General features: G+C 42.4%; 1 protein-coding gene across 1 annotated transcript in view; it reads left to right on the top strand.

Moving 5' to 3' along the window:
• The window catches only part of LOC120045452 (ras-related protein Rab-26-like), a 133461-nt gene that overhangs the window by 5114 nt on the left and 105453 nt on the right, over positions 1 to 22894 (top strand). The window contains exon 2 of the mRNA XM_038990335.1: positions 21985 to 22095. Coding sequence (XP_038846263.1) covers positions 21985 to 22095 — 111 coding nt within the window. The remainder of the gene's footprint in view (positions 1 to 21984; positions 22096 to 22894) is intronic.

Below are 22894 nucleotides of genomic sequence, written 5' to 3'. Positions count from 1 at the left end.
TTACCTGTTACTTTTATCTCTTATTCTTATCCATATTTTCTGAAACTGCACTGTTGGTTAGGGGCTCGTAAGTAAGCATTTCACTGTAAGGTCTACACCTGTTGTATTCGGCGCATGTGACTAATAAAATTTGATTTGATGCTGCCACCACCATGCTTTACTGTGGGGATGGCATTCTCGGGGTGATGAGAGGTGTTGGGTTTGCACCAGACATAGCATTTTCCTTGATGGTCAAAAAGCTAAATTTTAGTCTCATCTGACCAGTGTACCTTCTTCCGTATGTGTGGGGAGTCTCCCACATGCATTTTGGTGAACACCAAATGTGTTTGCTTATTTTTTCTTTAAGCAATGGCTTTTTTCTGGCCACTCTTCCGTAAAGCCCAGCTCTGTGGAGTGTACGGCTTAAAGTGGTCCTATGGACAGATACTCCAATATCCACTGTGGAGCTTTGCAGCTCCTTCAGGGTTATCTTTGGTCTCTTTGTTGCCTCTCTAATGTCCTCCTTGCCTGGTCCATGAGTTTTGGTATTCTTTCCATTTTTTATAATGGATTTAAATGGTGCTCTGTGGGATGTTCAAAGTTTCAGATATTTTTTATATAACTCAACCCTGATCTGTACTTCTCCACAACTTTGTCCCTGACCTGTTGAGAGCTCCTTGGTCTTCATGGTGCCACTTGCTTAGTGGTGTTGCAGACTCTGGGGCCTTCCAGAACAGGTGTGTATATATACTGAGATCATGTGACAGATCATGTGTCACTTAAATGAAGTCCACCTGTGTGCAATCTAACTAATTATGTGAATTCTGAAGGTAATTGGTTGCACCAGGTCTTATTTAGGGGCTTCATAGCAAAAGGGTTGAATACATATGCACGCACCATGTTTCTGTTTTATTATTTTTTAAATTTTTTGAAACAAGTAATTTTTTTTCATTTCACTTCACCAATTTGGACTATTTTGTGAATGTCCATTACATGAAATCCAAATAAAAATCATTTTAAATTACAGGTTGTAATGCAACAAAATAGGAAAAACGCCAAGGGGGATGAATACTTTTGCAAGGCACTGTATACAATTGCATTGTTTACCTCAGTCGACAGCTGCGGCTCCCGTCCGTACTCGGTGCAGGCCTGGATGCTGCTATTGTGTGCAAAGAGAATTACCTTCAGGTTGTTCTCCCACCCTTCCTGGTACCAATCAAGGGACTTGCCCATGTCAGTCTTGTGAGTCTGGTTGGTCCGTTCACCAAACCTGGAGGAGGGGGTAGGAAAGCGATATCTATTGACAATGTAAGATATTGAAATATGTCTTATGTACCATGGAAACAACATTTTTGTAAAAAATAAATAAAACAAACCATTGTGACAGAATATGACATATAACATTCGTACCTTGTTCCAGCGTTCATGACCCCTGTCACGCAAGATGACCTCAGGAGAACCGTGGGTGTTGAAGATGTCTACCATTGCCTTGGAGGTGGCCTCGCGAGTCTCGTCCTTGATGGGTATCATACAAAACGAAAAATATATTTTTGGTTCCAAGCACCCTTTTTAGTGGGTTATGGAGGGAATTTAGAGTTATGCACATTCTCTTCCTTTACAGACCTTAATGAGTATTGCCTCCACCCACTTGGTGAAGTAATCGGTTGCCGTCAGACACCAGCTGTTGCCATTCCAGGATTTTGTAAAGGGTCCGATGAGGTCCACCCCTAACATTTAAAGTGTTAGAGAGAAGATGACTTTATTATTACCGTATCTGTGTCATACAGTATACAGATTTTCATGTTTGTAAGGATACTGAAACACACACATTCTATAATATTGAACTCTGCTGTGGTCAAATAAAGCAACCATTACAAAACAACTTATCAGGGCAAAATTTGAATTGGGACATTTACCGATCATGTGCCATGGTGAAACAACTTTGATGGGCTTCAACTCCGGCGCAACAGTCTTCGCCCTCTCAAACTTCAGGCAGGCTAGACAGGGTACTGACCTTTAAGCAAAAAGTGACAAATTGAAACATTGTGTGCTCTCTGATATGACATTCATTGAAATCATAATAATTTCAGATATAATAGAATGTGATTGATAAACAAAAGGTTATTTCACTTGCCCAGCTGTCCCCCTCCTTGACAATTCCCATCAGAAGGAGCGTAGGTTGATTTTGGCAATCATGCGCTTCACTCCGAAATGGCCAGCATGCATCTCGGTCAGCACGGCCTCCTTCTCCTCCTAAGTAAAATCCACCCTCCTGTGTAGCTGGCCATCCTTGCCCCATAGGTAGAAATGATTGCCTAACAAGTTGGAAGAGACCGCTTTACGGTCAGATGCCGAGCAGTTTCATCATCGCCTGGTATGGCAACTACTCGGCATCTGACCATAAGGCGTCACAGAGGGTAGCGCGTACGGCCCAGTACATCACTGGGGACAAGATTCCTGACATCCAGGGCCTATTTACCAGGTGGTGTCAGAAGAAGGCCCCAAAAATTGTCAGACTCCAGTCACCCAAGTCATAGACTGTTCTCTCTGCTACTGCACAGCAGCGGTACCGGAGCGCCAAGTCTCGAACCAAAAGACTCCTTAAACCTCTTACAGTTACCCCCCCCCCTTCTTTCAATTTCCGCCTGAAGACATACCCAAATCTAACTGCCTCTAGCTCAGGCCCAGGAGCAAGGATATGCATATTCTTGGTACCATTTGAAAGAAAACACTCTGAAGTTTGTGTAAATGTGAATTGAATGTAGGAGAACACAATAGATCTGGTTTAGATAATACAATGAAAAAACCATACATTTTCTTTTTAATTGTTGTATCATCATCTTTAAAATGAACAAGATGAAACAAACATTCAGATATGAATATGGGGACAATTTCAGTGAAAAACATAAGAGGGCAACAGTACTTGTGCAAAGTTTCAGAATGATAACTTCCAAAATGAGTGTGCTACATGACATTTATCATGAAGTCACCCAGGTGTCCCACACAAGTAGCCCAAATGTACCCAAGTGGCCAAATTGGTGAAGGTATACATTTTGAAACAAATAACTATATACAAAATACCAAAATGGTATTCTAACACACCCCCCCAAAAAAATGGAGAAAAATAAATAAATGGGAAAACACTTTTACAAAACAACATGGGTAACTATTTACACACTTTCAATATTTGGAAGACCCTCAGTCCTCTATCAAATCAATTTATATAGCCCTCAAGAGTAAATATGAACAGTTTACCTCAAGATGGCCCGGGAGGTGTGGAGCCAGAGACAGCAGGGGTCCAGCTGGATGAACCAGCTTCAGAGGGGGATGGACACGTTGGGGATGGACACGTTGGCGGCAGACACACGCATCTCGACCATGCTCCCTCTAATCCATAATATATAGACTGAGTTGAGGAAGCATGCCGCTGGAGGAAGTATACTTTACACATTTCATTACATTTTTGTATATTGCAAATAAAATGTAAAAACAATCACAAATAATATTTTATATTATTAATTTCAAACAACGGCATTAGCATGAGAAGAACTTACCAGTCCAAAACAATGTCCTCTCCGTTCAAAAAATATGCTTCCATTTGAGTCATGGTCGCTAACTGAGTCGTCTTCCAAAAGCATATGTTTCACAATCAATTTCCTCTATAATTTTGTCTACATTCGTATATCTAGTCTTAGATTTAGCTTTCCCTGACTTTATCGCCATGATATTCGATATAATAAACAGCTGAAGATGCTTCTTACCGAAACAGTGCTGTGCGTAATGAGTTTGGCTCCTTCCAGTATGAATCTTCAATGGCGAATGACGGTCTTTACGCCGGAGTTTACTACATGGGTTGGTCTCCCAAAACACAAACATTACATATTGCCGTTTACCTCTGCGCATTGTCTATCTACCCAGCTAGATTTCAAGACGATCAGTGGTCATTGGGTTAAAATACAGTCAATCAACAAAACAGCGGTCATATAATTGGTGCACAATGAGGTCGTTACTTGTCTTCCAATCGGTTTCTTTGGGTCAATACGTCCCGCGAAATGACCCATCAAGTTTGGTTGTGTTACAAACAAACAGTTGATTGCAAGGAAACCAAACATGACTGGATAAAGTCAGGTTTAGTCTGTGTATTTACGTCGAATGTTGCCGAAAATTGAATGACACGAAATTCAACGAGATAAGCGTTCACAAAATGTTTCGTGTTAGGCTATAAAAATGGATTTAACCGAACAAAAGACCATTCATTGTGTAACAATGAGCCTTGGGATTGCAAACAGAGCAAGATCTTCAAAGGTAAACGATTTATTTCATTGCAATCTGTGATTTTGTTACGCCTGTGCTGGTTGAAAAAGTATTTTGGTATGGGGCTCTGTGCTCAGATAATCGCATCGTATTCTTTCGCAGTAAATCCTTTTTTAAATCTGACAATTAGCAGATTAGCAAGATTAGCAAGATTCTAGGCTTTTGAAGCATGTGAGACACTTGTATTTTCAGCAATGTTTAATACGACTATTTTTGGCGATCACCGTATGTTGTCGAATTTAAACCCGCATCCGGTATCCGTAGATCAGAGAAGTTAACAGCTTCTAACCCCAAGCAATAAGACTGCTGAACAATTAATCAAATGGCTACCTGGACTATTTACATTGACCCCCCCCGCCCGCGCTGCTACTCGCTGTTTATTATCTATGCATAGTCACTTTACAAATGACCTCGACTAACCTGTACCCCCACACATTGACTCGGTACCGGTACCCCTATACCCCTTATTGTTATGTCATTTTCTTGTGTTACTTTTTGATTGTATTTTTATTTAGTAATATTTTCTTATCTCCATTTCTAGAACTGCATTGTTGATGAAGGGCTTGTAGTAAGCATTTCCCGGTAAGGTCCACACCTTGTTGTATTCGGCGAATGTGACAAATAAAATTTGATTTGAAGAGAAGAGTTGTTGAAAGGCTCAAGTACATTTGCATTGCAGCCTTTGTCTGTTTTTTCTCTCTCCACCTCTCTCTGTCTTTCTCTCCCTCGCTCACTTTCATCCTTTCTTTTTCACCCCCCCTCTCTGTGTCTGTCTAGCGAAGACACCTAGTTAAGGGCATTTGGAATTACCATAATTGCTTACACCTATCCATTTGATTGATCAGGTGGCTGGAATGGAGTCAATTGAATGGTATCAACCACATGGAAACCACGTGTTTGATACCATTCCATTTACTCCAGCCCAGACATTATGAACCATCCTCCCCTCAGCAGCCTCCACTGAACTATATGTATATAGCTAGCAACTCGCTAGATGGAAAATGGTTGTTGAAAAAATGGTTGTACATGGCTAAATCAGTCCTGTTATCTAATAGAAGTTAACTGCTTAAAGTTACCCTGAATTGTGAATTTCTCTGAAATTTGCCCCTCTGGTCGAGATCAGTGGTGTCTTCATAGTACGTCACCTGGTTAGAAAGATAAAATCAAATATCCTCGAGGGATGCCATTAAAGTGCAAGCTACATACAAACAGAAACAAACAATAACAGTTAACGTAAACTAACCCCATTCCGTACAAATGTGCGCAACGGCAACATTCAAACGAGGCTACAAAGAAAACTAATGGGACTGTAGCGACTGTGTTGACTTCAAAATCGGGGGTGTGAACTACGTTTCTATTCAAGCGTTGATCGACATGGTAATGGCTCTATAGTATTGGAGAAAAGTTGAAAAATGGACCCTCCGTTACATCGTGACGTGTCATGTCGTAACATACAGCACGCATAAAGCAACTATTTCTGTCTTACAATCTCTCCCCACCAGGTGTAGCACTTCTCTCATCCTTTAAAAACAAGAAATGGACAGTGACGGGGGTAAGGGGGGATACCTAGTCATTTTTTGCGTCATCATTGCATGCGATCATCATTCTCAAAGCCGCTGTTTACTTCTAAGATCACTTTAGCACCGCCCTAAAAACCCGATTCAAATTCGACACAAACCTTCAAATAGGTATGTAATGACACATTATATAAACTCTTTATAGTGTTTTATTTACATTTTAGAGGCGATAAGGTGATAAGTTGGACAGATCGAGTGAAAAAAAAGCCATTTTCCCACACAACATCTCTCCTTCTCACTATCACGCATTAGTTTCACTTCCCCACCTGACATTTTTAAAAAGACCCGACGGGGCTCATTGCCTTCTTTAATCATGCAGAAACGGGCAGCGTGGGGGTCATGTAATTGATTCTGTTGGAAAGGGGAGAAATCGTGCTTTACAATGGTATTGACATTACAGTTGATCTGGAAGTATTACGTTTTTGGGGCGCTAAAATAATTGTACGGACCAAGGCGATGTACAAAAGTGAGTGAGTTTACGTTACAGTAGCTAGATAGTTTTATTTAGCTAACATTAGCTGTCTAAAACTTGCTAGCTACTGTAGCTGGCTAGGTGACTACGCAGGCTGAGGTAAATAAGTACAGTACCTAGCAACGCCAATCTAAAAACAGCTTAAATTATTTATTCCTATTTAACAATAATTACTTATATTGACAAATATATGCTAAAGAAAGTGTTCTTTCCAGTCTTTTCGGTCCTCTAAAACAGCAGGTAGTCAGCAGGTTGTCACCGTCAAAAACACCATCCTTGGAGAGCAATTCTGAGGTAATAATTTTGCGCGGACTAAGCAAACGTTTATGCGGTGAAATAGAACTAGAAATGCCCGTATCCTCCTTCCTTGCTGACCACTACGAGGTAAAATAGAGCCAAGCAACCAGCATAGCAACGGATGCTTTTGTTCATTACGTAATCCAGTCAGAATTTTGCATGTTCTAGCAACAACCCTAGCAACACCTATAACTCATTGAATCCAATTGGGACAGTTTTTGGCAGGGGGGCACTATTTGGCATGACTGGCCCCCGTGTTGAGCATCAGCGTGTTGCTGCCTACCCTTACCACCTGGGGTCGGCCCATCAGGAAGTCCAGGATCCAGTTGCAGAGGGAAGTGGTTAGTCCCAGGGTCCTTTTGTCCAAGTGGACAAAAGGAGCTGTGGATCTGTTGGGGCGGTATGCAAATTGGAGTGGTTCTAGGGTTCCCGGGATAATGGTGTTGATGTGAGCCATGACCAGCCTTTCAAAGCACTTCATTGTTACCGAATTGAGTGCTACAGGCGGTAGTCATTTAGGCAGGTTACCTTCGCTTTCTTGGGCACAGGGACTATGGTGATCTGCTTGAAACATGTAGGTATTAGACACTCGGTCAGGGAGAGGTTGAACATAGCAGTGAAGACACTTGCTAGTCCGCGCATGCTCTGAGTACACATCCTGGTAATCCATCTGGCCCTGGGGCCTTGTGAATGTTTACCTGTTTAAAGGTCTTGGCTCACATCGGCTACGGAGAGCATGACCACACAGTCGTCCCGAACAGCTGGTGCTCATGTATGCTTCAGTGTTGCTTGCCTCGACGCGAGCATAAATGGCATTTAGCTCGTCTGGTAGGCTTGCGTCACTGGGCAGCTCGCGCTTGGGTTTCCCTTTGTAGTCCGTAATAGTTTGCAAGCCCTGCCACATCCGACGAGCGTCAGAGCCGGTGTAGTAGGATTCAATCTTAGTCCTGTATTGACTCTTTGCCTATTTGATGGTTCGTCTGAGGGCATAGCGGTATTTCTTATAATAGTATGGATTAGTGTCCCACTCCTTGAAAGCGGCAGCTTTAGCCTTTAGCTCGGTGCGGATGTTGCCTGTAATCCATTGCTTCTGGTTGGGAAATGTACGTACGGTCACTGTGGGGACGACGTCGTCGATGCTCTTATTGATGAAGCCGGTGACTGAGGTAGTATACTCTTCAATGCCTTTGGATGAATCCCGAAACATATTCCAGTCTGTGCTTGCAAAACTGTCCTGTAGCATCCACGTCATCTGACCACTTCCGTATTGAAAGAGTCACTGGTACTTCCTGCTTTAGTGTTTGCTTGTAAGCAGGAATCAGGAGGATAGAATTATGGTCAGATTTGCCAAATGGAGGGCGAGGGAGAGCTTTGTATGAGTCTCTGTGTGTGGAGTAAGGGTGGTCTAGAGTTTTTTCCACCTCTGTTTGTACATGTGACATGCTGGTAAAAATGAGGTAAAACGGATTTAAGTTTGCCTGCATTAAAGTCCCGGCCACTAGAAGTGCCGCTTCTGGATGAGCATTTTCTTGTTTGCTTATAGCCTAAAACAGCTCGTTGAGTGCGGCCTTAGTGCCATCATCGGTTTGTGGTGGTAAATAGATGACTACGAAAAATATAGATGAAAACTCTTGGCAGATAGTGTGGTCTACAGTTTATCATGAGGTACTCTACCTCAGGCGAGCAATACCTCGAGACCTCCTTAATATACACCGCGCACCAGCTGTTATTGACAAATAGACACACCCCCACCCCTCATCTTACCAGACGTAGCTGTTCTGTCCTGCCGATGCACGGAAAACCCAGCCAACTAAATATTATACGTGTTGTTCTTCAGCCACGACTCTGTGAAACATAAGATATTACAGTTTTTAATGTCCCGTTGGTAGGATAGTCTCAAACGGAGATCCAGTTTATTCTCCAGTGATTGCACGTGGGCCAATAGAACGGATGGGAGAGGCGGGTTACCCACTCGCCGACGAATTCTCATAAGGCACCCTGATCTCCGCCCCCTGTATTTCCGACTTTTCTTCCTGCAAATTACACAGATTTTGGCTTGGTCTCAGAGAAGCAGTATATGCTTCGCATCGGTCTCATTAAAGAACAAATCTTTGTCCTGTTCGAGGTGAGTAATCGCTGTTCTGATATCCAGAAGCGCTTATCGGTAATAAGAGACGGAAGCAGCAACATTATGTACAAAATAAGTTACAAACAATGCGAAAAACACACAAAATATCAAAGTTGGTTAGGAGCATGTAAAACGGCAGCCGGTGCCATTCATTTTTTTTTATTTGTTTGTAAAATATTTTTTTTTGTGAGTGTTAGCAGTTGATGTTACTCTTCAATAATACAGACTCCAAAGCAAATCAGGGGGAGAAACATAGGTTTATTTAAAGAGAAGGAATCAAGCTGGGAAGTAGATGGTCGTTGTTCATTCTCCCTTGTTCTCAGTGATTTTCTCCACAGAACAAAGTAACAGGATGTAATTTATAACCCCCAACCCTAGCCTGTGGTTGACCAATTAGAATTCCTTGCACTAAAATTGGGCCAATGGCCAAATAACAAGTCTCCTGTTTCAGTGTCACGTATACTCCCTCTCCGGCCTCTAGGTCATCAGGCTGCTGATTATCCCACACAAATGTTACCATCGTCTCGCGCACCAGCGCCTCATGACACTCAATTGGACCCCATCACCTCCTTGATTATCTTCCCTATATCTGTCACTCCACTTGGTTCTTTCCTCAGGTGTTATTGACTCTGTTTTCATGTCGGTGCGTTGTTTGTGTTACGTGTTACGTGTTTATTGTTTCATTTATTTATTAAAAACACTCACTCCCTGAACTTGCCACCCGACTCTCAGCTCACTCATTACATTCAAGCTCAATGTGTAGATGAATTGGACAAATGAGAATTTGACACATGTAGGTATGAGTTCCGGACTGAAATTCTTACACATATTTGGAAAAGATGTGAAAAATAACTATTTCCATTGATTGTTTATTCCCTATTGACCTCTAGTTCTCTGCGTTGTGTATTATCTTACAATATTCATACATGAGTGAAAAAAAATACATAGGTACAGTGAGGGTGAATTTTAATGGTAGGTTTATTTGAACAGTGAGAGACAGAATAACAACAAAAAAATTCAATTTTTTTGGGGGGGTTGTTATTCTGTCTCTCACTGTTCAAATAAACCTACCATTAAAATTATAGACTGATCATTTCTTTGTCAGTGGGCAAACGTACAAAATCAGCAGGGGATCAAATACTTTTTCCCTCACTGTACATACAGTACAAAGATTTTTAAGTGACCGAGATTGCATAATAGTCAGGACTTATTTACATTGTGTTCCCTATTTTTTTTTTTTACATAAATACATATACAATTACACAGATAGTCAAAACAAGTTTACTGTTCACACAATAGCCATCTTTTGAAATTCTTTTTAAAAGTGGTTATGGTTGGTATGGCTTTGAGTTGCTGTGGTAGTTTGTTCCACTCAGTGCTGGGATATAGAAATGCCTTAATACCAGATAGACTCATATATTTAAAACAGTGAATATTAGAGTCTTTGGCTCTGTTATTATGCTGTTGGACATCTCTAACAAAGGTAAAAAAGTTGGATAAGTACCTGAGGGCTGAGTCCGTGATAATTCTGTGGACCAGACCAACTTGAAATAATACTTGTCACAGGCGTAGTAGGGAGGAGACCAAGGCGCAGCGTGATAAGAGTACATTCTTCTTTAATTATATAACGACCACTGAACAAAACGTGAAGCTAATATGGCTAGTGCAGACAGGCAACTAACATAGAGTAAGAACCCACAAAACCAAAAGGGAAAATGGCAACCTAAATATGATCCCCAATCAGAGACAACGATAAACAGCTGCCTCTGATTGGGAACCAATTCAGGCCACCATAGACATACATATGCCTAGACTTACAAACACCCCTAGACATACAAAAACCCTAGACAATACAAAACAAGCATACCCACCCTCGTCACACCCTGACCTAACCAAAATAATAAAGAAAACATAGATAACTAAGGTCAGGGCGTGACAATACTACTCTTTTTTTCCACAGATAGCCAGCCTAGCTGCTTAAAATGCTCAACCATCAGTTGTGTTTCCATCTAATTGACTTGTTGCAGATAAAAGTCTGTGCATAAATACGTAGTGCACATAAACATTTATTTTGAAGTTAAATGGATTTCCATCGCATTTTCAACTCTAGGCCTACTGATGGTTTTGTCACAAAAGTGTTGGGTACAGTTGTTCCTCAATTAAAAGTTTTGAGATTATGCCGCAGGACTTAGAGGTAATTTGTGGTTTAGTACGTTACCCTGCGTCACTGCTTCATTGCTCCAGACCAGCGCAAGGGGGAGTTAGAGCACTGATTATGCTTTTGGAAGGTGTAAAAAAAAAATATATATATTCCATGGTATTCTTAAGATATAGGTGTTGTAGGTCTTTTATTTTATTTACATTTTTTTCACCTTTGTTTAACCAGATAGGCTAGTTGAGAACAAGTTCTCATTTACATCTGCGACCTGGCCAAGAATAAAGCAAAGCAGTTCGACATATACAACAACACAGAGTTACACATGGAATAAACAAACATACAGTCAATAATACAGTAGAAAAAAGTCTATATACAGAGTGTGCAAATAAGGGAGGTAAGGCAATAAATAGGCTATGGTGGTGAAGTAATTACAATATACCAATTAAACACTGGAGTGATTGATGTGCAGAAGATGAATGTGCAAGTAGAGATACTGGGGTGCAAAGGAGCAAGATAAATAAATACAGTATGGGGATGAGGTAGTTGGATGGGCTATTTACAGAAGGGCTATGTACAGGTGCAGTGATCTGTGAGCTGCTCTGACAGCTGGTGCTTAAAGCTGGTGAGGGAGATATGAGTCTCCAACTTCAGTGATTTTTGCAGTTCGTTCCAGTCATTGGCAGCAGAGAACTGTAAGGAAAGGCGGACAAAGGAGGAATTGGCTTTGGGGGTGACTAGTGCGATATACCTGCTGGAGCGCATGCTACGGGTGGGTGCTGCTATGGTGATCAGTGAGCTGAGATAAGGCGGGGCTTTACCTAGCAGAGACTTGTAGAGGACCTGAAGCCAGTGGGTTTGGCGACGGGTATGAAGCGAGGGCCAGCCAACGAGAGCGTACAGGTCGCAATGGTGGGTAGTATATGGGGCTTTGGTGACAAAATGGATGGCATTGTGATAGACTGCATCCAATTTGTTGAGTAGAGTATTGGAAGCTATTTTGTAAATGACATCGCCGAAGTCGAGGATCAGTAGGATGGTCAGTTTTACGAGGGTATGTTTGGCAGCATGAGTGAAGGATGCTTTGTTGCGAAATAGGAAGCCGATTCTAGATTTAATTTTGGATTGGAGATGCTTAATGTGAGTCTGGAAGGAGAGTTTACAGTCTAACCAGACACCTAGGTATTTGTAGTTGTCCACATATTCTAGGTCAGAACCGTCCAGAGTAGTGATGCTGGACGGGCGGGCAGGTGCGGGCAGAGATCAGTTGAAGAGCATGCATTTAGTTTTACTTGCATTTAAGAGCAGTTGGAGACAACGGAAGGAGAGTTGTATGGCATTGAAGCTCATCTGGAGGTTAGTTAACACAGTGTCCAAAGATTGGCCAGAAGTATACAGAATGGTGTCGTCTGCGTAGAGGTGGATCAGAGAATCACCGGCAGCAAGAGCGACATCATTGATGTTTACAGAGAAGAGAGTCAGCCCGAGAATTGAACCCTGTGGCACCACCATAGAGACTGCCAGAGGTCCTGACAACATTCCCTCCGATTTGACACACTGAACTCTATCAGAGAAGTAGTTGGTGAACCAGGCGAGGCAGTCTTTTGAGAAACCAAGGCTGTGTAGTCGGCCGATAAGAATGTGGTGATTGACAGAGTCAAGCCTTGGCCAGGTCGATGAATACGGCTGCACAGTAATGTCTCTTATCGATGGCGGTTATGATATCATTTAGGACCTTGAGCGTGGCTGAGGTGCACCATTGACAGGTACGGTGGGATTCGAAATGGTTGGTAATCTGTTTGTTAACTTGGCTTTCGAAGACCTTAGAAAGGCAGGATAGGATAGATATAGGTCTGTAGCAGTTTGGGTCTAGAGTGTCTCCCCCTTTGAAGAGGGGGATGATCGAGGCAGCTTTCCAATCTTTGGGAATCTCAGATGATACGAAAGAGAGGTTGAACAGGCTAGTAATAGGGGTTGCAACAATTTCAGGAGATCATTTTAGGAAGAGAGGGTCCAGATTGTCTAGCCCGGCTGATTTGTAGGCGTCCAGATTTTGCAGCTCTTTCAGAACATCAGCTATCTGGATTTGGGTGAAGGAGAAATGGGGGAGGCTTGGGCGAGTTGCTGTGGGGGGTGCCGGGCAGTTGACCGAGGTAGGGGTAGCCAGGTGGAAAGCATGGCCAGCCGTAGAAAAATGCTTATTGAAATTTTCAATTATCGTGGATTTATCGGTGGGACAGTGTTTCCTAGCCTCAGTGCAGTGGGAAGTTGGGAGGAGGTGCTCTTATTCTCCATGGACTTTACAGTGTCCCAGAGTTTGTGCTACAGGATGCAAATTTCTGTTTGAAAAAGCTAGCCTTAGCTTTCCTAACTGCCTGTGTATATTGGTTCCTAACTTCCCTGAAAAGTTGCATATCATGGGGGCTATTCGATGCAAATTCAGTACGCCACAGGATGTTTTTGTGCTGGTCAAGGGCAGTCGGGTCTGGAGTGAACCAAGGGCTATATCTGTTCCTGGTACTACATTTTTTGAATGGAGCATGCTTATTTAAGATGGTGAGGAAGGCACTTTTAAAGAATAACCAGGTATACTCTGCTGTCGAGATGAGGTCAATATCCTTCCAGGATACCACGGCCAGGTCGATTAGAAAGGCCTGCTCGCTGAAGTGTTTTAGGGAGCGTTTGACAGTGATGAGGGGTGGTCGTTTGACCGCAGACCTATTACGGATGCAGGCAGTGATCGCTGAGATCCTGAGTGAAGACAGGGGAGGTGCATATAGGGGAGGTGCATGCAAGCAGACAAGGAGATTTGTCTAGGACAGAAGAAATTGCATGTGCCCAATAAAAAACCACACAACTGATGACAAAGGTTTGGAAATGTACATAAGGTTAGAAGAACTAAAACAACTAAGGCTAGATGAGGCCAGGCTGGTCCAATAGCCATTGGCCTATAACTGTGATCGACACATGAGAAAAATGTATTTATTTTCGCCAGTGACCGGCTATTTCATTTAAACATCCTGCACTCCAAATTGAAAAATAAGACAGAAAATTAACAAAAGATTAAGTGGTCAATAAGTTGTATGATGTTATTTGGGGTTCCATTATGATGCAAGTTCCAAAATGTACAAAAGCGTGGTATCGCCGATTTGCCTTCTGCATCAACTTGTTTGACTCAGTGCTACAAAAGGACGAAGGGGCCATTGATGAGAAGGCAGCCCGGGTCCGAGGACGCCCTGCTGATACAATAAACAAGATTGTGTTTGGGCTGGAGTAGGAATGGACCCAGCGCATCTTCAGAGACCAACCGGAATGAGCTTGCCGGACTCCAGAGATCCAGCAGATAATTAAGAAATCATGACATTTTAGTACCAAAGCGCATTTGTCTAATGATTGAAATGGATGTTTGGTTACATTACACTACGTACTGAACCTACATTAGCAACTGTATTGTCAACTACTGAGCCACAGCTGTGTCAACAAGGATATGGGAGACGATTGTGTGCCTCTCCTGACGCAGCACTCAAACATTCACACTGTGACAAGAACAAACACTGACTTTGTAACACGCAGGGCACCACACCACAGTACATAAGGGATTCTGAGCCTGGTATAGTAAAGTCTGTATAACCCATCAATCATTTTATACAATCAGAATACTGTAGTACAGATGTAGGATCTTAATTTGATCACTCTTTTGTTGCTGTGAATTTTCCTGCTAAGCAGGAAATGCAAACTGGTTGTTTATTTGAGTTTTTACAACGCTTCTAATGTTTGTAATTTCCACTTTGAAATTTCAGACTTGATTTGCCCTAATGAAACATCTATCAAGCACCACAAAAATGTCAATTTATTATAATCCACATAATACAAACTGTTGCTGCAGGATTATTTTCCTGATGTATCAAACTGGCTCAAATTAAGATCATGTCTGCTTACTTGTATTTTGCCTGCATTGTGCCATCTGATTGCACTTCTAAGTGTGGGGGGGTTATGTGGAAAAGTCTCATTCCCAACCATGCATAGGTTCTACAGCAAGGCTCTTCAACCCTGTTCCTGGGGAGCTACCGTCCTGTAGGTTTTTGCACCAACCCCTATACTAGCGCACCTAAGCTGAATCAGGTTAGTTACACCTGGGGTTGGAAGGAAAACCTGCAGGACGGTAGCTCTCCAGGAACAGAGTTGAAGAGCCCTGACAGTGTGCCTATGCATGTCAAACCTTTATTCCTTAACCTAAACGTACTCCATGTCTTCAGTAATTTCTCAAGTCAAGGTCTATAGCCTCCACAGCTCAACTGCCCTGCAATACTATGATGTCCAACTTGAGAACACTGGCACATTAGCCTGGTATGCCCCATGCCATTTTGTGATGTTACCTGTAATGTTCCTCAGATGTCTTGAGTGTCCAGTTTTCCGTTATTTACATTACCAGTCAAAGGTCTGGACACACCTAATTGTAGAATAATAGTGAAGACATCAAAACTATGAAAACACATATGGAATCATGTAGTAACCAAAAAAGTGTTAAGCAAATCAAAATATTTTATATTTGAGATTCTTCTAAGTAGCCACCCTTGGAATGCTTTTCCAACAGTCTTGAAGGAGTTCCCACATATGCTGAGCACTTGTTGGCTCATCCCAAACCATCTCAATTGGGTTGAGGTTGGGTGATTGTGGAGGCCAGGTAATCTGATGCAGCCCTCCATCACTATCCTTATTGGTCAAATAGCCCTTACACAGGCTGGAGGTGTGTTGGGTCATTGTCCTGTTGAAAAACCAATGAGCGCAAACCAGATGGGATGGCGTATCGCTGCTGAATGCTGTGGTAGCCATGCTAGTTAATTGTGCCTTGAGTTCTAAATAAATCACTGACCGTGTCACCAGCAAAGCACCATCACACCTCCTCTTCCACGCTTCATGGTGGGAACCACCCATGTGGTGATCATTTGTTCACCTACTCTGCGTCTCACAAAGACAGGGCGGTTGGAACCAAAAATCTAAAATTTGACTCCAGACCAAAGGCCAGACTTCCACCGGTCTAATGTCCATTGCTCGTGTTTCTTGGCCCAAGCAAGTCTCTTCTTCTTATTGGTGTCCTTTAGTAGTGGTTTCTTTGCAGCAATTTGACCATGAAGGCCTGATTCACACAGTCTCCTCTTAACAGTAGATGTTGATGTGTCCTGTCTGTTACTTGAATTCTGTGAAGCATTTATTTGGGCTGCAATCTGAGGTGCAGTTAACTCTAATGAACTTATCCTCTGCAGCAGAGGTAACTCCTGGTCTTCCTTTCCTGTGGCGGTCCTCATGAGAGCCAGTTACGTCATTGCGCTTGATGGTTTTTGCGACTGCACTTGAAGAAACTTTCAAAGTTCATGAAATTTTCCGTATTGACTGACCTTCATGTTATAAAGTAATGATGGACTGTCATTTGTCTTTGCTTATTTGAGCTGTTCTTGCCATAATATGGACTTGGTCTTGGTCTTACTAAATATGGCTATCTTCTGTATACTACCCCTACCTTGTCACAACACAACTGATTGGCTCAAACACATTAAGAAGGGAAGAAATTCAACAAATTAACTTTTAACAAAGCACACTTGTTAATTGAAATGCATTCCAGGTGACTACCTCATGAAGCTGGTTGAGAGAATGCAAAGCTGTCATCAAAGCAAACTTTGAAGAATCTCAGATGTAATATATTTTGATTTGTTTAACACTTTTTTTGGTTACTACATGATTCCATATGTGTTATTTCATAGTTTTGATGTCTTCACTATTATTCTGCAATGTATAAAATAGTAAAAATAAAGAAAAACCCTTGAATGAGTAGCTGTGTCCAAACTTTTGACTGGTACTGTATGTTAGCAAAAACCTCCTGAAAACCTATTTAGCATGTTTTGGCGTTAGAGAACATTCCCTAATTTTCAAACAGAACTTAGCCAGAAATTGGTTGCCATGTTCTCAGAACATCCAATATTGTAGACATGTTTCACGGGAATGTTGGAAGAACATTCCTGTGTCCAGTTTTGTTAGCATTATGAGAATATATTCCATCAACATCCCACCAAACATACAGTACATAAAACATGGTTGCCCAGTACTCAGAATATAAACTATTCATTATCTACGTTTTATGGGAACGTTGTATGAACATTTCTGTGTATCAGTTGTCAGGATGTCACCTGATGGTTCCAAAGAAAGGTAAACACACACACACACAGAATTCTTTTAACAAAGTGTTTTCAACTTAAATATTTGACACACTTTGACATACAAAAGCATTTCGTTGCACCTGCGATAACATCGCAAATCTGTGTACGCAACCAATAAACTGATTTGATTTGTGTACAGTTTTCTAAGGGTTAGGAGAACATTCCATCAATGTCCCACCAAACATACACAGAACTTGGTTGTCATGTTCTTAGAACATAAGATATGAATGTTCTGGACACGTTTCAGGGAGCGTTGCAACAATATTCCTGTGTATCAGTTGTCAGGACCTGCACAATGTATTGTGCAGGTCCTGACAACTGATACACAGGAATATTGTTGCAACAACTGATACACAGGAATATTGTTGCAACGCTCCCTGAAACGTGTCCAGAACATTCATATCTTATGTTCTAAGAACATGACAACCAAGTTCTGTGTATGTTTGGTGGGACATTGATGGAATGTTCTCCTAACCCTTAGAAAACTGTACACAAATCAAATCAGTTTATTGGTTGCGTACACAGATTTGCGATGTTATCGCAGGTGCAACGAAATGCTTTTGTTTCTAGAGCCAACAGTGCACTAATACCTAGCAATACAAAACAATACACACATATTCCAAAAAGTAAAAAAATTAAGAAATTAAGAAATATCAGATTGTGCAATGTCAGAACGAGTCCAGAATAAAAATATATAACAGTGGTAGCTGCTGAGGGGAGGACGGCTCATAACAATGACTGGAACGGAGCAAATGGAATGGCATGATGATTTATTTGATACCGTTCCACCTTTTTCACTCCAGCCATTACCACAAGCCTGTTCTCCCCAATGAAGGTGTCACCAACCTTATGTGATATATAATGTTGTGTACAGACAGTTTGAACAGTATATGAATGGGAAAGGTGTGTACAGCAGTAGTTGTATAGGATGACACATGACTAGAATACAGTATATACAAGTGGGTAAAGCAGTATGTAAACATTATTAAAGTGACCAGTGTTCAATTACTCTATGTACGTAGGGCAGCAGTCTCTAAGGTGCAGGGTAGAGTACCGGGTGGTAGCCGGCTATAACCGTGACTAAAGTTCAGGGTAGGGTACTGAGTGGAGGCCGGCTAGCGCTGACTATTTCGGTCTGATGGCCTGGAGATAAAAGCTATTTAAAAGTATTGATGCACCTGTGCTGTCTCCGCCTTCTAGATGGTAGCGGGGTGAACAGGCCGTGACTCGGGTGGCTGAGGTCTTTGATTTTCTTGACCTTCCTGTGACACCGGGTGCTGTAGATGTCCTGGAGAGCAGGAAGTGTGCCCTTGGTGATGCGTTGGGTTGACACGGGAATGTTCTTGCCATGTACCCATGACACTTGTCTAGAACATGAATATTGAATATTCTGAGAACATTTTCTGGTTAAGTTCTGTTTGACATTAAGGGAATGGTCTCTTGGAAACAGTCCTTGCACATCACTGGAACATTCCTATGAAAACGTTAGGTATTGACCAAATGAGACTCTTAAGGGGACGCTCTCTAAAGTTGTAGGAACATTTGTTGTTAGCTGGGCAGTTCTTGTGCCCCCTGTGCTTCCCTTTCCACCTCTTTCCCAGATTGATCCCATAGGATGTTGTCTTCAGTATTTCTCTTTGATGTGATAGTGAGTGCTCTTCTCGGGTGCCTGCTTGTTCACTCTGTAGCTGTGTGTATTTTTATGTGAACTGAACTCCTGTGTTTTCAAAGATGTGAATACAAATACATTTTTCCCCCTGAGATGTTTTGAGCTTCTCAGTGAGCACAGGGAGACTCAGTCAGCACTTCACACGCACGACACACACACGACACACACACACACACACACACACACACACACACACACACACACACACACACACACACACACACACACACACACACACACACACACACACACCACTGAGTCTCCCCTTGATCAGCAATTCGAGCTTCTACTTTTAAAAATCCACCTTTCCAGAAACAAGTCTCTCACCGTTGCCGCTTGCTATAGACCACCCTCTGCCCCCAGCTGTGCTCTGGACACCATATGTGAATTGATTGCCCCCCATCTATCTTCACAGCTCGTGCTGCCAGGTGATCTAAACTGGGACATCCTACAATCTAAGCTTGATGCCCTCAATCTCACACAAATTATCAATGAACCTACCAGGTACAACCCCAAATCCGTAAACACGGGCACCCTCATAGATATCATCCTAACCAACTTGCCCTCCAAATACACCTCTGCTGTCTTCAACCAAGATCTCAGCGATCACTACCTCATTGCCTGCATCCGTAATGGGTCTGCGGTCAAACGACCACCCCTCATCACAGTCAAACGCTCCCTAAAACACTTCAGCGAGCGGGCCTTTCTAATCGATTTGGCCTGGGTATCCTGGAAGGATATTGACCTCATCCCGTCAGTAGAGGATGCCGGGTTATTCTTTAAAAGTGCCTTCCTCACCATCTTAAATAAGCAAGCCCCATTCAATAAAAAAAAACTAGGAACAGATATAGCCCTTGGTTCACTCCAGACCTGACTGCCCTTGACCAGCACAAAAACATCCTGTGGCGTACTGCATTAGCATCGAATAGCCCCCGTGATATGCAACTTTTCAGGGAAGTTAGGAACCAATATACACAGGCAGTTAATACCTAGGTGTCTGGTTAGATTGTAAACTCTCCTTCCAGACTCACATTAAGCATCTACAATCCAAAATTAAATCTAGAATCAGCTTCCTATTTCACAACAAAGCCTCCTTCACTCATGCTGCCAAACATACCCTCGTAAAACTAACTATCCTACCGATCCTCGACTTCGGCGATGTCATTTACAAAATAGCCTCCAACACTCTACTCAACAAATAGGATGCAGTCTATCACAGTGCCATCCATGTTGTCACCAAAGCCCCATATACTACCACCACTGCGACCTGTATGCTCACATTGGCTGGCGCTCGCTTCATACTCGTTGCCAAACCCACTGGCTCCAGGTCCTCTACAAGTCTTTGCTAGGTAAAGCCCCGCCTTATCTCAGCTCACTGGTCACCATAGCAGCACCCACCCGTAGCATGTGCTTCAGCAGGTATATTTCACTGGTCACCCCCAATGCCAATTCCTCATTTGGCCTCCTTTCCTTCCAGTTCTCTGCTGCCAATGACTGGAACGAACTGCAAAAAATCACTGAAGCTGGAGACTCATATCTCCCTCACTAGCTTTAAGCACCAGCTGTCAGAGCAGCTCACAGATCACTGCACCTGTACATAGCCCATCTGTAAACAGCCCATCCAGCTACCTCATCCCCATACTGTATTTATTTATGTATTTATTTTGCTCCTTTGCACTCCAGTATCTCTACTTGCACATTCGTCTTCTCCAGTGTTTAATTGGTATATTGTAATTACTTTGCCACTATGGCCTATTTATTGCCTTACCTCCCTTATCTTACCTCATTTGCACACACTGTATATAGACTTTTTTCTACTGTATTATTGTTTATTCCATGTGTAACTCTGTGTTGTTGTATGTGTCGCACGGCTTTGCTTTATCTTGGCCAGGTCGAAGTTGTAAATGAGAACGTGTTCTCAACTAGCCTACCTGGCTAAATAACGGTGAAATAAATAAATAAAATAAAATTGATCTTCCCACTCTGGTCTCTCTTAGACTTGACTTATAGTGAGTTTGCTAAGAGGGAGCAAAGTCTCTGGTATACAGATATTAGTGACATTGATAGAGGTGTTTCTGTGCTCCGTTTTATTTACTTAACAAATAAGGAACACTCACAATGTGCACTTATAAATCATAACAATGTTAATTAAATTACAGCTGTAGACATAAGTCAAAGATCAAACATCACACATACAACTGATGTCTCTCCTGAGTTCTGCAAAATAGGAAAAGTCCCAAGTTATTATCACCAGCCCTAGTGATGTCACTGCATACGTCATTACCTTCTACTCATGAGACCAAGCCCGTGCATACACAGCTATACAAACTTGCAAGAGAGATACAATAGTTCCAGTATTTTCTATGGGCTCAGCAGTAAATATCTACTCCCCAAGTTGATTTATAGAGGTATGTCTGACTAGTCTCTTATCTTTCACTCCCCTGCAGGGTTCTGTGTCTAATCACTTTTAGCCTAGATGTGCCTTCTCACAGACACCCTGCAATAATTCACACATCTCTCAGACCGTTTCTTTATAAGAGGCAGAGACTAGAAAAGACTGTGGAACAATATTGAAACCTTATAATGAACATATATGTTGTTAATTTGTAGTCTAGGACCCTATAAATGTAGTGGGGGAGGGGTCTTATAACCCTTCCCCTTCTATTAATACAACATAAGCATAATCAATTATTATAATACATCAAACATTTGGTGCAGCCCCTATCATGACCCCAAGTTTACCCCATCAGAGGTCTGAAGGCAGGCTACATTCTCAGACAGACACAGAGACGGACTCATCACCCGACTTAGACAAATCACCTTACTGTGTTGAGTAGAGCTTCATGGTGTAACGATCGTTGACCTCCACTACTGAGGGCTCATCAACCCCTACCACAGGTATTCAGAGAAGATGGAGATGTCTTTTGTCTGTCTGTCTGTCTGTCTGTCTCTGTCTGTCTGTCTGTCTGTCTGTCTGTCGGTCTGTCGGTCGGTCTGTCGGTCTGTCGGTCTGTCGGTCTGTCGGTCTGTCGGTCTCTCTGTCTCTGTCTCCATCTCTGTTTCTGTTTCTTTCTGTTTCTCTCTCTCTGGGTGTACAGGCTGTGAATAAGCCCCACAATGGGGCTAATCTTCCAAGAGTCCATGGAACATTAAACATAAAGTAATTTGTGTCCCTCTACAGGTGATGTTGGTGGGAGACTCAGGTGTAGGGAAGACTTGCCTGCTGGTTCGCTTCAAGGACGGAGCTTTCTTGGCCGGTAGCTTCATCTCTACTGTTGGCATTGACTTCAGGGTGAGTACACACACACACACACACACACACACACACACACACACACACACACACACACACACACACACACACACACACACACACACACACACACACACACACACACACACACACACACACACAAAATGGACACATGGATGAAAGAAAATGTCAAAGATAGTAATTATTTTCTCCGGGCCTTGAAGGTGATTTAAATGGGATCCGTTGATGGTGTAAATAATGGGATCCAGCAGTCTAACTTAGGAGGGTTTGAGCGCAACCCAGAGATAAAAATATGGTGCAAAATTACGTTTTCAGTGCAGTCCAATGAAATAGTGCAGGTGAAAATAGTGCAGGTGAAAATAGTGCATTCAGAAAGTATTCAGACCTCTTCACTTTTTCCACATTTTGTTGCATTACAGCCTTATTCTAAAATGTATAAAATTGTTTTTTCCTCCCTCATTGATCTACACACAATACCCCATAATGGCAAAATACCCCCGAAATGTCACATTTACATAAGTATTCAGACCCTTTAGTCAGTACTTTGTTGAAGCACCTTTGGCAGCGATTACAGTCTTGAGTCTTCTTGGGTATGGGTAAGCTAGCGTCAGCTTGGCACACCTTTATTTGGGGAGTTTCTCCCATTCTTCTCTGCAGATCCTCTCAAGCTCTGTCAGTTTGGATGATCAGTTTGGCCGGGCAGCCAGCTCTAGGAAGAGACTTGGTGGTTCCAAATTTCTTTAATTTAAGAATGATGGAGGGCAGTGTGTTCTTGGGGACCTTCAATGCTGCAGAAATGTTTTTGTACCCTTCCCAG

The sequence above is a fragment of the Salvelinus namaycush genome, chromosome 4, assembly GCF_016432855.1.
Source record: "Salvelinus namaycush isolate Seneca chromosome 4, SaNama_1.0, whole genome shotgun sequence".
NCBI lineage: Eukaryota > Metazoa > Chordata > Actinopteri > Salmoniformes > Salmonidae > Salvelinus > Salvelinus namaycush.
Note: the sequence above shows the minus strand (reverse complement) of the source record. Positions and strands in the feature narration are given on the sequence as shown.